This window comes from Mizuhopecten yessoensis, unplaced genomic scaffold, assembly GCF_002113885.1.
Source record: "Mizuhopecten yessoensis strain PY_sf001 unplaced genomic scaffold, ASM211388v2 scaffold9503, whole genome shotgun sequence".
Lineage (NCBI taxonomy): Eukaryota > Metazoa > Mollusca > Bivalvia > Pectinida > Pectinidae > Mizuhopecten > Mizuhopecten yessoensis.
Window position 1 is genome coordinate 429,516 of NW_018408080.1, and position 17,054 is coordinate 446,569.

Below are 17,054 nucleotides of genomic sequence, written 5' to 3' on the forward strand. Positions count from 1 at the left end.
TTTTTTTTTTTTTANTTATCACTAAGTTAACTAAGGTTGTCCATCTTTTAGTTATTTAAAACATCCTCTATTACTGCGCCACTATAATTACATAATTTACTTATAAATCCTCCATGCCTGTAAATAGGTAATATGGTAAGTTGTTAATCTCATTCTCCCATCTGTTTTAATAGTTGAATGTTTGTCTTTCTAAACGAGGTTTTGTGCACTGAAAAACAAATACAAGATCTAAATGTGTACATTTATTTTTTCTATTTTTGTAACTATTCAAACCAAAAGTAGGTCTTGTAAAACTCCGAGTAAAAATGATGAAATCTGAATGATTTTTTTTTTTTTAGGTTTAAATAATCTCGTGATAATATTGGAAACCCACCAGAACGTCCTATCTTCAAAGATATCCTTTATTGTATTTCCAGTGAATGTTCGTGAACAGATTTGATGAAGTTGCTGTGTCGTTTTGGTGATTCGGTTTACTCGCCATATTTATATTGTCCATCATATAGGAAAATGTCTGAAAGAATTTCATCATTGCAATGAATACAACGTTAGTTCAAATTGAACTTAGGACTAGCTGTATGAACAATTACTTTGCTTATGTTTGTCAAGTATTGAAATTAATTTGCAGAACATGTACCGCGCGTGAAATATTCTGACAAATAATCGTTATAGAAAATATTATTTTTTATGTAATATGACATACCGTATAAGACATTAGTTTGATTGACTGAGGTATTTTCAATATTACGAGATTCATATTCGAATTTTCCGCATATTATGATTTGGTTTCGTTTCTATGATTTCCTGTTTTGCATATTGCCTATATGATATATAGGTAGCATTGCTTTAATATTTAAAAAAATCATCATAACATATGGTGTAGGGTGAAAATGTGTTCCATTTAGTAATAAGTCTACCGAAGATTCCATTTTTACGGCTTTATAAGGTTTTTAACCGTAAAATCAAAGCTGGGGATTAAGAAAATTGGATAGGTAGAACCATTCTACCATAAGGGTTATCGACTCATAAGCAACACAGGAGATTTCAAAAAGAATAGTGTATTATTAATTCTCAGTCGGAAAATTTGGTTCAAAGTCTCTCTTTCTTAACGTTAGTAAATAAACTGTATGCATTGCTTGAAAGAAGATAATTAACTGTTACTGTGATCGAAAATATGTTGGAAAAGATCTTAAACAACTTCAATGGCTTGCTAGCACTCTGATTTAATAGCGATTGGTTGCATTACTGAACTACTCTTTCAATTGGCTAATTACAAGTCCTCTAAGATTTAAACAGCTATTATTTTCTGATAAAAATACAAAATGAAATACATCGAATTCTGCTTCCGGAAATATATACTGGGAAATTTTGACTAGATAGAAATGTTCATATCTGTGAAAATAATATATCACTAACTACCATGCGTTTTGATGTCAAAGTAAAGTCAACGGAAAAACAAAACTCAATTTAAACGAAAAATCTTTATTTTAAAGCATAGATATATGTTAAAAAATCTGAAAACCCATATGTAGATAAAATGAATATTGTAAATTTGTATAAATGTAAACGACAATAATTATTCATCGGACATTTAAAGGTTGGCATGCAATGTACATTAACGAGGTAGAATGGACTTCATTGTCTCTTGACATTTAACAAATATAATAAACACTTAAATAGACCATAGCCAGTTTGTGTTTACAACACTGTAAAATAAATACCTGTCAACGATTTCGTCAAGCAAGATATGCTTGGATGAAATCACTTGTCTGTCTGAACGATAAAAACGTCAATCTGAGTATCACAACAGTAATTTCCCAAACGGATTTACAGTGTTTTAATAAGTAATTCGTACTTAAATGCACTGCATTCTGATCCTCGAAAGACCGCCTTTCTCTTCTTTCCCCTTCTAGGCAAATATTTAAAGAAACTTCGATAAAGATTTTTTCAGAATATGTGATTCAATGCCATCTTCACGACTACGGCTAAAACGTCCATGTAAACCATTTATTTCGGCATTCGTTCATGACTTGTGAAGTGCGTACCATGTTCATGGATATGTTCAAAGTCGGTAGGCATTTTCTGATTGTCAGGAATAAACGCATTGTGGGGTTGAGCATTTACTGGTTGGAAGTCTTGGGGCATTTTTTCGGTTGGGTTTGACGTCATGTCTCGTTGATTTGGACTCATCTCTTCTGTATTGTGTTCAGCAGATTCCATTATATCTTCCCTGGATGAATAAATTTCTGGCATTTTCTCTGTGTCTAAAATTGGTATTTCCGGTTGATTATCTTGAACGTCTTCATTTGTATCAACAGCGTCTTCGATTGGTACGAATGTTTTGGGCATTTTCTCAGTTTCAGGTGAACTTTCTGCTCTTTGATGTTCCTGAATTTCTTCCATATCAATTTCATTTTGATTGGAGTCAAGGACACTTACCAATGATTCCAATACCTCGGACATTTTTTTCAGTTCAGGCCGTAATAGTTTTGCATTCTCATTGTTCGTGGCCATTTTTTCTGTTTCAGAAATACTTTCACCGTCACTAGACCCATACTGTTCCATCATTTGCTCAGTGGAGACGACAGTTCGATTGCCTAGCTTAGATTTAGGTTTCTCCTTACAAACACATGCAACTGATACTTTCTGTTCAGCAATCATATAATCATAAATACCGTTTGTACACCCCACCCTCATGATAACAGGGATATACCGGTAGACGGACTCACAAATGTACTTATGATGTCGTCTACGGCGCATGGCACAACGTTCGCAGCGACACCTGTTTTGAAGGATGTCAGATGGTGTTCGCCTTTCGTCTCTGTCAAGTTCCTGGTACGTCGGGCACAATGAAAAGCTATTTTGGCTAGATAGCAAGCTTCTTGGCGGACAATTTTGTTCGTCCCTGCGTTAAAATAACAAAATCAAATATAGAAATTGTTATTTACAAACTGTTCAACCCCCAAAAAATTAAAACATTGTCACCAAGTGTAAACAAAGCTGGAATTCGGAGTCGTTGCGACATGAACACAAAAACAAGAACATACCGAAGTATCAAGAAAACCCGTATTGAACTCAAAATATGAACAAACGAAAGATTTACATTGAAAAAGAAGAAAAAATTACTATGAACAAAACCTAACATTAGACTTAACGGGAAGACACAAAATATTTCAACATATGAAGCATAAATGATCGTCGAACGCATACAATATATACCGTTAAACGTTATCAACAAAGCATACCAATGACATTTATTGAGTATTTTTTACAATTTTATTTTCCCTTTATATTTACTTACTGTTTTGTCACTTCATCGATTTGTACATGTGCCTCAGACATGTAAACAAAATCCTCCAGTACACTCCTGCGCATCAGGCTCAAATAATCATCGTCTGGTTCACGACACTCTTGTCGTGTTGGTAAAGGGTCCCCTCGTGCAATTGTAAGAAATAGTGAAATCTACGAAATACACAACGTTGTTAGTGTTAAGTGTTCATTCAAATAAACGAGAAAGCTATATTGTATTGGATATTTCATCCACAAGCTGAGAACTAAGTCGATTTGTATATGCCGGAACAAGCAAACAAGCGTCAAGTATATCAATAGCATGTTGTATATTACCAAAGGAAAATTGTAAAATTAAACACCATACTCAGACGAGGAAAGGTGATAAAGTAAACATTGTATATTAGTTTATGGTGTTCTAACCCAATGATTTTCTCAATAATCATACGCTCTATAGCTAAACATAATGTTAAATACCACATTACTGATCTTATCATTTATAGAAACTTGTCACTTTCATTAATCTACAATTCCAATCTTTATGAGTGAAAATAAAGACATCTAGTTCACTTTGATATATATATCAGGTTATTGAAGCGATCGTTAGCTACATTGTACCTGCAATACACGTAGCAAAGTCATAGTGTTTTCTCAAGTGTATTCTTCAACTTCTAGTCAGAACAATTTCAGTAATGATTCAATCCAATTTTTCAGTTCTTTTATAGACCAATTCGAGAATTCCCAAAATAAATGTTTGCTAATAAAAGAGCTTCCTCCCTATTCCTAGTATGGGAAAATCCTTGTCCATTCAGATTTAGAGTGGAGCAATTATGTTTTAAACATGAAGAGCAATTATTTCGAATAGCCGCAAGAATGAGTACACACCCAATGAGAGGACATCCTTAAAATAACGTGTAGCACAGTACAGAAACAAATCCACATATTTCCGGATGGTATCTGCTCATTGATCATCTACTGAATTAGTATCTGTCGAGTATATTAAGAGTGTATATTTATATATAAAAAAAGTTTTATTGCAGAAATATGTCATTTGGAATCTAATTCATCATTTTGTTAGAACAATATGAAACGTTGAGAAAAAATTGAACGATACAATTGCAATAACGTTTACCATGGTAGAACATCTCATTATAAAAAAAAAGAAAAAGAAACCTAAAAAAGTGACAGAAAATTATCTTCTTGGTACTCAGTTATAATACGCAGATCAATTTTAATCGATAGTGGAGTCGATACTGATGTAATACATTAGCAAAAAGCGATCACGACGATTTTACCAATCTATAACACTATTAATAAAGCCATAATTAATCATCTCCCACAACCACTATAAGTTACCTCACTCAATGGAATAAACTGTTAGAAGTTGGTTAACATTTTTGGTTACCCACTAATGGGTAACACCCTGGACGTTATTTCGATGGTCAAACTTCTAATTATAACATCAAGTATTCATGCTATTCGACGTCATCATCAGTTGTGACGTCATAGTTTATGGAAATGTTTCCCCCGAGTTATTGAACAGCAGTCAATGCAACTGCAGGCCTATCTTTTGATTGCTGTAACCAACTTCGTGTAAGCTTCAAAAATCAGTGATATACATTTGACTTTGAATTCACATGTTTTGATGAACTGCTCGAAAGGGACTGGGAGGAAATAGTATTTATGTTATACCAGACGAGTAAATGTTTTGAAGAAAGGTCTCACTAGTTTTGATTTTACAGTTGTTTGAAGAAAGGTCTCACTAGTTCTGATTTTACAATTGTTTGAAGAAAGGTCTCACTAGTTCTGATTTTACAATTGTTTGAAGAAAGGTCTCACTAGTTCTGATTTTACAATTGTTTGAAGAAAGGTCTCACTAGTTCTGATTTTACAATTGTTTGAAGAAAGGTCTTACTAGTTCTGATTTTACAATTGAATACGCTTCCGTTTGTTTGTTGCAATGCTGTTTGTATTCACACCATCCACACAGACAATGTAAGATAATCATTATTTTATTTTAGCCATTAATTTAGCTCAGAGCATAAGGACATGATTACAATTAAAAAAACACCAAACAAACAGCATATAAACAACGTTAGTCGAACGTGAAATCTAGACTGTTCCGAGGTTAGCTTATTCGGAATATCTGAGTAAATACGAAAAAGAGATGATGTTTGATATAAGATATGGCTTCATTTGTACGATATTTACCAGACATCACTGGTGTATTGGGGCCACCCATGCACCCTAACTACTTCCTCTTTTCTACAGTGCGTAACCCGCTGAATAAGTTTTTGGCTTTTATCTCAATTTTTTAAAAACATTTCAGTACTTGCAAAAGATTGAAACATTTCTTTAATAAAATGACAGTAGATTTTGTTATTGCAGAGTGCCGCATCTTAGAAAACATATATTTATCTGACGAATCACTTGCAAAGGTGCTTTGGGGTTAGGATAGAGCTGTCCCTATTTGAAACATCAGTATCGTGGGATTGTAGATTATGTTTATCCACTATTCATTGAACAATGAAAGCTGATGAAATCATTTAAATGACGTCACATATTGAAATTTGATTACGTCATATATAGCAGGGTGATTTGTCAGAAAAATATTTTTGTTTTGTTTTCGCTGAAACAATTCTTTCTAAAGGAATTTTACACAGAAATATCTGAGAGAAGCAACTTAAGGTTTTTTGCAGATGTGAGGTGTATATGAAAATTCCTGGTTTTTAAATATTTATTTTACGAGACCTTTGACACACCTATATCATGATTGCCATTTCGCTCACACATCTTTTCTGGAAATGATAAGCCTCGATTTATGCAGGATGTAAAAGTATTTGTAACTTTGTCCAACCGACACAACAAGGAACTTCACGGTACACTGAAGGTCAATTTAATTACGGCAACATTTTACAGACTAAATGAAAAGAATATAACTAGTTTACATAATAATAAATAATATATAATAATTCGAGGTTCTTATATACGGCTTCATCACAACCTAGTTCGTAGGTTGTCTCAAAGCGGTTCACAAATTATTATCCGTGGTTATAGGGCCTTTGCAACAAGCAAATATTTTTCTCAACTCCCTGGGGAGCATACGGGTAGTGCTGCCATTTCGGCGCTCACAACTAGCATTCAACAATTCTAGCACTGCCCAACCACGTAATAATTTACAGCTGAATACACTAGACAAGCGGAGTAAAGTATCTTGCTCAAAGATACAACACAGCGCCGTGCCGTGACTCGAACCCGCAACCCTTCGGTCACGACCCGACGTCCTACCACTAGTCTACCGTGCCTCCATGATAACGTAACGTAATTAACGTAATAAGACTAGTTGCCCATCCAAAAAGTAGGGCCTTTGATAAGCAATGTTCAGAGATACATTACGTACGAGAATACATGCTTTTTACCTTGATCATTATATGATCTATTGATTGATTACACATTTAAGCCTTTCAGGTATTTAAAGGACTTCATTTGAAGAAAACATTTTGCATGTACATGGTCACACCTTTTATTGTGTTTTGCTTGTTGGTTAAAAATGATTAGAAAACAATCATCACCAAGATTATTAACAATATATTTGATGAGAGAGTCAGTAATGGACTCTTTGTACCAGATAATTCATCAAGATATCGCGGTCATTCACAAAACATAGAGATCAACCATTATAATTTTGATCTCAAAAACTTCAGCATTTACAGGACAGTAAGAATATGGAACAGTTTTCCACAGAGAGTTATACACTCAACTTCAATTAAATAATTCGAGGACAATTTATATGAACACTGGAAAAATAGTTTTTACATGTATGATCAAATTGAATGTTAACGAATTATATGTATGTATTGTATCATTGATATGTGAAGAGGCAGATATTTGCCTGCGTTCGTCTCTTTTCTATTAAATCCCATTAAAGTGTTTGTTCATAGTTAGCAAGGGGTGATTGTCAGCCAATGAAGACATCACAATTATTTCGTTAGATATAGTTTTTGTATGGATGAGGCAATGATATCATATACTGTTAAATCATAAGTAAACACATCACAATAACTATCACCACTGGTCATTGGTAAAATTTATAGGCTTTGAAAAATTGTAAACTACATTCAACGGATTAAGAAAAAAATATAAACAATTATAAAATAAAAATGGGTTTCACAAAAAAACACGTCGAAAGCTTGTTGTAACAGTCCATATATTAAGTGAAAATTTGACTGTTATCTTTATTCTTACCAAAAATGAAATGCTATTTCGTATTTATCTTCATAATCAATTTGTGAGAACGAAGTGTGTCAAAATGTTTAATGTAAGACTGTTTTTATGATGCAGGAAATACACTTCCTAAGTGCAAAGAAAACATATTTTTTATTGAATTAAAACCACAAACTTGATCTGTTTATGTCAACATATCGATCAAATATCAACATTAAGATATGTATTTCAGAAGATATACGATATTGTTATAATCTATTAAAAGCTTAATAATGAGTCACTACGCACAATCACCACGCTATCTACAGAAAGATACCCTCCCCCGCCCCTTAAGCATTTTAATAATATTTAGAATATGCAGAAGCAGTAGCAGGAACAGATATTCAGTGAAAATGAAGCAAATATATTATGTTCACGAAAACGAAAACTTCCACCAATTAACACCGATCTGCTAAGTTCGGAACAAGGTAATGTCGGATGGTCATCAATGACATCCAAACTAACAATGCATAACATTGTAAGCTTAAGCTAGTATTTAAAGCATGTTTACAACCGAAATGATCTGAACCATACACGTTCTTTCAACATTAGCAATTGATTCTAATATAGGAATATAGGAATATAGGAATGTTTTATCTAGATAAAAAATACACATAAACGAATCCTTAAGCTGACACAACTTTGTTTATTCTGTCGTTCGAACTGAGATGTCTGTATCATATATAGATACTGACATATTACTTTGTACCTGAACTACCTACTTCCTTATTAAGATATCACTTGAATGAAAGTATACGAGTCCTGCGTTACTTTCCTCATACGATAGGAGAAACAACCAATAAAGAGAAATTCTGATCTTAGGAAGTCAATACGTCATTATTGAAGTTACTGACGTCATGCTACTGTCATGTGATTATTAGGTATGTGAAAATGAGTTCTAAAAATGAAGCACTGTGATAGATGCTTTACAATAGCTCGAAGATAGGGCTTTTGAATAAATTAAACAAATATCTTGGGGGTTCCCTGGCAGTTTTAGATGTGATGCAATCAATGGTGTTTTCCAGCAACCTGGAAGTTAGTGCATCAGTTTAAGGATTTTAGGCGAATAGCATTACTTCCCTTTCAACGTAAAGCACATCGATGTATTAGGTCAATCTAGATTTAAATCATACCTTTTCTTAAAAGATTCTCAGATCATTGCTGTGTTGAAGATATCTATAATTATTTAACTAGTTATTAATTGAGAATTATTATTATTAATTCTTTTTTTTATTAATAAATATAAACTGATATTTTCCCGGTTAAAACCCAAATCGACATACCATATTAAAATGATCTTAATACATTCATAATATCTGAAAAAATCAAATTTTCATAAATGTAAATTACATATAAAAGTCAGGTCCATTCAGCAAAAGAAAAATCGCTTGACATTGTTTGAACTCGGGTGTGTCAGAGGTCAGGTGTCTGATACACGGCGGTTTCTAAAACTACTTGTTTCGAACCTCTCTTTCAGCTCTTAAATTAACTAAATTTTATTTTAAGGATGAGCCCTTTTTGAAAGCATACATTTTCCATATCTAATTTAAGGCGATATATTTCTATTTAAAATGAAATAATGAACAGTAGTAAAAATACATCCATCCTGTTATTTAAAATCGAAAAGTAACAAGATATAATGAAGTTACAATTCAATGCTTAATTAAAGAAGGATGTGTATTTTTGATAACAAAAAATACATTGAGTTCATTATGATTGATACTTTTGAGTTTTTTTAACAATATCAAATACTGTATAACACAAAATATTCTTTAGTACTTAAGTTGTTTGAAACCATTTAGATGGCTTTGTGGTACAAACTTTCGTGGATATCCTATATTAACAAACAGTAGACACGTATATCATCCGAATTCGTTTTTATTTATTTTCGTCGTTCAATACCAACGACCAAAAGCCACGAGTGATTATACACAACGAACATTGAATGTTATACAGTAGCACGTGATAATCACCATAGGACAAACAAGGACCGATTTGTTATCATTGGTGAAGATGATATTTCCTTCAGTTTCATTGTTTGACTGTGTATATTGGTGTAAACTACCGTCAAATCAGGTGAGTAGTAAAGTAATGTAAGAAAGATGGCCTACCCATCCATAAATATCTAGTGATATCATATTACGATACGTATCAAATGAAATGCATACTAAATACTCTGCCGGGAATACTACAATACATTTCACCAGGAACGATTTTACTCATATGATGTCTAAAATTGACAAAATTTATGATGTGTAAAAGAAAAAAAGACTGCTTCTCAGGAAGTAAATTATGACTCAACATTGTTTTAATGAGTAATGATAAGGAAACCTGCATCTGCTTTGATATTTATGTAATATCAGATGTAGATACAAATGTATATAAATGCATAGCTTATAAATATATGTAACACCAGAACACCTGGTATAATCTTTTTTTCTATTTAACTATTTTCAAGCGACTCCGTGTGATTCATTCCTTTATTCATATTTTCCATTATTAAATCAATTCTACTTATGATTTACGTTCCCTCTACACTGAAGTAGTTTAACGAACTAAGAAAAATGAAGTCATCTTCTGAATTCGTGTCCAACTGCTTTGTTATTTTCCTTATATAAAGTAACCTTTCCTTCAATTTCGTTTTGGATTTATTCATCTTAACCATAAATCCATTATTTATAAATATAGTAAAAAAAATGTTTTGTTTTAACATATGTGAGAGGTTTTCGGTATATATTTTATATTGTATGATAAGTTATATTCAATAATTTATTTGCATGCATCTATGAATTTTTATAATATAACAACTCGATATAAACAAAAAGCATGATAAATAAAAAATGCAGCATAAAATGAATATGTACCACAACTCTGAAACCATACAGTAAACACACGTTTTGTTTGAGCTTAACTGCGATATGCGGACGAGATGAATAAAGACATGTAATATATAATTCAAGTCGTGTACACCTGCACCTGTTTTTAGACGTGTTATATTCCCGGTCAATACATGACGAATTTGTGACACTTAGTTGTTCTGCCTAAATAGGAACGATATGATGAAAATTGGTGCTCAACATCCCATGACTGGTTACAAAGAATCAAGCATCAGATCATTTCGTTTTAACATGCTTTTGTCATGGTTAACGAACGTTTCATATATCTAGAATATGTCCGCATTAAACATTACCTGTACGTTTCATATTTTATAAAAAGAGATTTTCTAACGATTTGTGGCTAGGTATTTAGTTCGATTTTTACTGCTTATGTTTTTTTCACACTTACATTTGCACTTAATTTGTCTTATGAATGAGCCAGAGTCTATTTGTAACTACAACATCCGATGAGGCTAAGTTCACTAGCATTAGGAAGTAAGTAGCGTTCGAACTTTGCGACCTGTATACGTAAGGCACTTTTCTTTATTGAATCACCATGATACGTTGACTTCGTTTCACTTTGTTTAATATTAATGAGTGTTGTTATGTTACACGGTCACAATCCTGAAAAATGTAAATTTACTTAACTTAGCGTATATTTTACATTAACATACCAGTGTTAAGTGTAGTGGCCTACCTATTGACAATCTCCTCAATCTGAATATTTACACGCCAAGGCAAATATTTAATCGCAACACATCCGTCAATTACATATTCGGTTTAGTAATTTGATATTGATACGTGTATTGTGAAACCTACTCTTTCCTTTCTGTTGTGTTTTCCGACCATCGTGTTTCAAAATATATGTATACACTTTGTATATGAAATATCCCCATTAGAGAAAGTAACAAGAGTTAAAAGGATTTTCCCAAGATTTATTTGATTTGTGTTTAAGGCCAACCATGTGTAAAGGAAAACGGGCGGAACAATTATAAGTTTATCGTATGCTACTATTGGTGACGGGGTTAAAAAGTATCAAACACATTCGCGGTTTTCATCCCCCTTCCAAAACGAAGTCCGGAAAGCTTGAACCAATCAGAAAACAATGTCCGGAGAGTATTAACCAATCAGAATAAAAGAAGTGTTCGAGCCGTAACTAATTTGCGCACATAACACCAATCTTCAAACTTGATCATTAATAAATAGTTGAAATTGTGTCGATAAAGCAATACCTTAATGAACACAGCAAAGGTGTACCGTGGCCAAAAAAACATCCTTTTATTCTATGTACTCTTCGTTTGTATTAAAAGATCTACGGCTTTGAATGAAGTGAATAGAAAGAAATGTTCTGATTGGTCAGTTCCGAAAGTGATATTTTCACGCTTGAAATATAATATTTGATATAAAATAATAATAACATGCAACATTTGATATAGCGCCCATCTCGCTAACATAAGTCACTCTAAAGCGATTTACAGTGCATTGATATACAATGAATGCAATTAGCATATACATTAATCAATACAATTTTGAGGAATTCCACGAAGCTGCCTTATCAGGCGCTAACTACTAGTGCTATGCCACTTGGCTAATATCTCCAAATGTGTGTATGCCTGCGTGTTGTGATGTGTTCTGTTTGTAGTGAGAATGTGCTTCCAACAGCATCATTTATAGTGCAACCTCAAATACTACAGCACAGATACCGCAACATCCAGCCCAGACCAATTCATACTCCACCTGGGTTGTTGGAGTTTTGTGGGAAGGAGAAAACATTTTCTCTGGATATCCATACGTACAACGACTTTGGGGATGGAATCCCGGCCGCCTGCGTGGAAGGCCAGAGTGTTAACCACTCGACCAATCCTCCCGTCTTTGTCACAGAGTAAAGAATATCATTTTTATCAAGTTGATAGAGTTATTTAAAGATAGTTTTGGTCTCGAGCCATATTTAAATAAGTTAAACAGAAGGAATCGAATAGCAATGTGCAAATTTCGTTCTGCTAGCTCTCCTATACCGTTATAATCTCGGCGAAAGATAGGAACAACGCGTAATGAAATAACATGTAGATTATGCAAAGAACATGTAGATTATGCAAAGAACATGAAACAGGAGAGAAGTTTCATTATTTGTTTAAATGTAAAGTGAAATTTATTTGTCAGATAAAGGAACAAATTGTCCCAAAATATTACTATGGCAATCCTGATGTCAATGAAATCACAGGAATGTTAATTATATTAAATGTCCGCTAAACAAAAAGGTTAGCCTTTTTTTCGGAAAAAATAGAAACAGTTCTAAAAACTCGTGAGGTGAAATATTATTTTTCTTTTTAGTAGTATTGCTGTTTACACTGATGTGACATACTAAAAGTGTTGCCATGCATATTGTATACTGTGATAAAATGTTGATTGTGTCCATATTTGCACTATTTGTTCTGTTTATTTATTTTTACAACTTTTCACAAAGTACAGTGTATCTGAGAGAAAATAAAAAGTTGAAAGATCTAGAATTCGATATGTCACAAAATTGTAATAGATAATAGCTTTCACCGCAAAGCTCATACATCTTGTAAAATATGAAGTTTCCGTATGTCGTTCTCAACATGCCCAAGAGATCCACTATATCTCGCATGCTTGATCATTCATGTAACAAGAATAAATAAAAGTGTTTATTAACTATTAACATTATTATGATTAATCATAACCTTGATGGAACATATAATCGTGCGAAATCACTGTGCCTGAATTGCAATTAACTTGTCTAGACCTCTCGGATCATAATCGGATAGCAAAAAAGCAGAGTAATAATACATACTTAAATCAGGTTGATTTTGCAACACAAATTGATGAATTGTCTGATGTTCAAATAATATACCTCTTTATGATTAAACCGATACATTATATATTACATATGATTTTATATCTTATCTTTCTTTAAATAATGAAAAATAGCTGATTAATTGTCTATATACTTAAACAGTGACGATTCTAATATGCAAAACGGAACACGTACTAATAAATTGTTAAAAATTAATTAACATGCATGGAACAATAACACGTTACATTCTATAAAGTGACCCCGGTATGTTGACTAACGCCGTCGTTACGCCCTTGTGACGCCACGATGTTAACTTGCAATGTTTCCATTATTAGATGACATTAGTGATGACATTAGTGATTAGTGATGACATTAGTGATGTTCATGTATATCACATCTGGCAGTGGATATATTACATTATAAAGATGTCCTGTGAAATATTTCCAAAATTTCATTTAACACTTTATTTTATTGATTTCACTTTTTTTTCTCAGGTTGACATATCACCATGACCCATCTACGAGATGATAAAATCTTTACTGAAAAAACCCAAATCGCGAACTTACATGATTAAACATATGTCAATTTTGCCTGAGAAAAAGGTCACACACATTTCCTGTATGAAACAAGATATGCAATGGAAGGATGGTAAAAGGAGGTATAATGACTGGTATCCAAAGTGGTGACAGGAAACAACATGACAAACAACAAAAGTAGTGACAGAAGACTATATGATGGGAGCAACAAGTGGTAACAAGATACTACATGACGAACAACAAAAGTAGTGACGGAAGACTAGATGACGGCGCCACAAGTGGTGACAGGAAACAACATGACGAGCAACAAAAGTAGTGATAGAAGACTATATGACGGGAGCAACAAGTGGTAACAAGATACTACATGTCAATCGCCACAAGTGGTAACAGGAGAGAACATGACGGCGCCACAAGTGGTGACAGGAAACAACATAACGGGCGCTCCGTTTGATACAGAAAAAGTTCACTCTTCCATAGAATATGTCTTCGTAATTCTATTCTTCTTTTGGGGGTCTTTCCATGGGTATTTTTCTATCAATTTCTATTTCCGATTTTAACCTTCGTATCTATCAACGAAGTCATATTAAATTAGCCAAGTATCTAGTGCGTTAATAGATAAGCTTGTGATATGTATATTGTTATGTTATTCGCTCCCCCTACCCTGGCCAACGCATTCGCACGTATTCACTAAAATTGGATTCTCAATTTGAGGATGTGACATTTTGTTTTAATCTGACCTCAATTTACACGACTAGTGTCTTCGATGACGGCAAAGGCGCTTTCCACTCCGAAACACATGGTCTCGTTCTCATTGTTGTTCAAGGGTCTCCATGTAAATAATCATCATATTTTTGTTCATATTTTGTCGAGTTTACCTCGATATTTAGTTGAAATTACGGTTAAACTACCAACAATTTTATATTTGGAAAGCTTTATTTGTTTGTGATTTCAAATATATGTTTAAGAAGCGATTACACATATGCTATTTTTTAAGCAAGAAATGGAAACCGGCGCAAGTAATTGATTTATACACGTTTACAAAGATGAAAGTGGCTGCAAGATTTAAATTATAAACAGAAGTCTAGATATATTTGATATTAAAACAATTGCAAATTAAAGTTGATACACAATAGGAAAAAGTGCATAACAAGTTATTAACAAGAGTGAAGGTTCAAATGAATGAAAGAATGAATGAATGAATGCAGGCACGGATGCACTAAATACTTAAAACTGTTGGCGGTTGTCCACAGAACGAGAATGAATGTAAATGTGATCACAACCGTTAATGTCAGTGTACAGTGTAACGCTGCGTCTGTGTGATGTCACGTACTATTAGGTTTGTGTCAGTACAGTTCCAGTTTTATTTCAACCCCCGCCCACCTCCCACTCCTATATCAAAACGAGGATGTTACCCAAGACAGGTTTGACGTAAATGACTTGGATAAAAACACAATGATATGCCTGTTGCTATATCGGAAAGGAATAACTCTCAGCTTGATAAAGATTGGCTTTGACAAATATTATTTTTTATATATTTAACATAAAAATATGCCTAGACAAGAGATTATGTTGGCCGTTTATAGCCCAGAACACAAATCTGCAAACAAAGAATAGGTTTTGTTTTGAAGAATAATTTTATATTTATGTTACAAAAAGTAAGAAAAGTCTTGATATCTATTGCAAATACAGTTCTTTTTGTTAATATTTATTTTAATGGCAATATTCAAACGATATAGACAAAGTCGCATAAGGGCAAAATATACATTTTCGGAAAAAGAGATATTTAAGAACCAAATTATCATTATATTTCAAAATTTGCGATTGACACATCTGTTAAATGCAAAGCTTGCAGCAAAATAGAAATAACTTATTTTAAAGATGATAGCTTTAAAATGTTTCGATTAATAGTTTTGCATTTGTAATTTGTAATAACCTTATATTTCCTGCATTTAGGCCACAAATATGTGAAAATTCACCGCCATGAATAAACATGACATCATGCTCGTGACACGTTCTGATTGAACTTCGGATTTAAATTGTGAAAATGAATATAATAAGACAATGCTATTGTTTAAATTTAGAGGAATCATTGTACTGTTGTATAATCATGAAACAACGCGGTATGTATTATTCCACTACAATTGGCGAGTGTTTCTAGTGTGTTTTTGGCACCTTGTATATATTTCCAAATATTAAAGGTACAATCACCTGTGTGTGTTACGTTCGTATTTCAATATAAAGAGTAAGAATAACTATCTATTTAGGAGATTTTAGTTCTAGGAAAAAGAACAACTAAGCACAAATGTCAAAATTCTATTCATTATTATTTATCTGTTAGATGTGTTAAAAAAAATCATTGCTCAAATGCAAGAGCAAAGATGCTGGCTAAGAATTATTCTGATTATGGAGGGGTTAGTGATAACCTGGTGATTGTTCTTATGAATCAACAAGACTTATTTCTAGGAAAACAAAGTAAGAAAGTCACTACAATTTCCAAACATTTTTTTTTTACTTTGATGATGTAAGAAGCAAAACAAATAAAAGAATCACCGCATCACTTCGCCATTTTTGCATTAGATCAATTTGGAACGCATAAGGTATTTGAGTAAAAGAAAGAAAAGTGAAAATCCATGTTTAAAGTGTTCAAAAACACATGCATAGTAAGTTAAGGATATTTTTGTCAAAAATATACGATAGCTTTTACACATCGTGGCAAACTATATACCACAGTGTTTTCGAACGATTCAATATATCCTACAGCTTATATGTACTTTATAATGACATGACGAACCACAGCGTTAGCAAAGATATACCGCAGGTTAAAAATGTGATATACCACAAGGCGAGAAATGTCACAGCGACAAACCAGTTCTCAAGATATTAACAAGGAAATACATCAGGAATGCTAACAAAACCGGGAGACGGAATATGCTTGGTGTACCACAAACAAGAACCAGATAGACAACAAAGCCAACAGAAAACGACAATATATAATAGAGCGCAAGCACACGAAGGCAACAAATACCACAGCGTCAACATACAAACACAACAATATACCCGAGCGATACAATTAAATGGAATATGTTTCTCAGGAAGAGAAGTAGACGATTCCTGCCCCCTATGGAACACTGGTCATCATGCCATCCGAAACTCCAGGAGATCATTAATGATCACAGTACGCAACTCTGCAATTATGGTAAATAGGGGATGTTTAATAGTTTCCCGTTGAAAACCACATAAATGTCAGGAGCATGATACCTTTTTTATATTGTTTACAAG

The 17,054-nt window shown here is 33.2% G+C and overlaps 1 protein-coding gene across 1 annotated transcript; it reads right to left on the reverse strand.

Annotated features, from left to right (window-relative positions):
- Positions 1-1,499: 1,499 nt before the first annotated feature.
- LOC110458227 lies at positions 1,500-3,964 on the reverse strand. The gene is made up of 3 exons (XM_021509841.1): positions 3,904-3,964; positions 3,299-3,459; positions 1,500-2,902 (listed from the first exon to the last, which is right to left on the reverse strand). The coding sequence occupies exons 1-3, from the start codon at positions 3,925-3,927 to the stop codon at positions 2,005-2,007; spliced, it is 1,083 nt and encodes a 360-aa protein (XP_021365516.1). The 5' UTR covers positions 3,928-3,964; the 3' UTR covers positions 1,500-2,004.
- Positions 3,965-17,054: the final 13,090 nt, after the last annotated feature.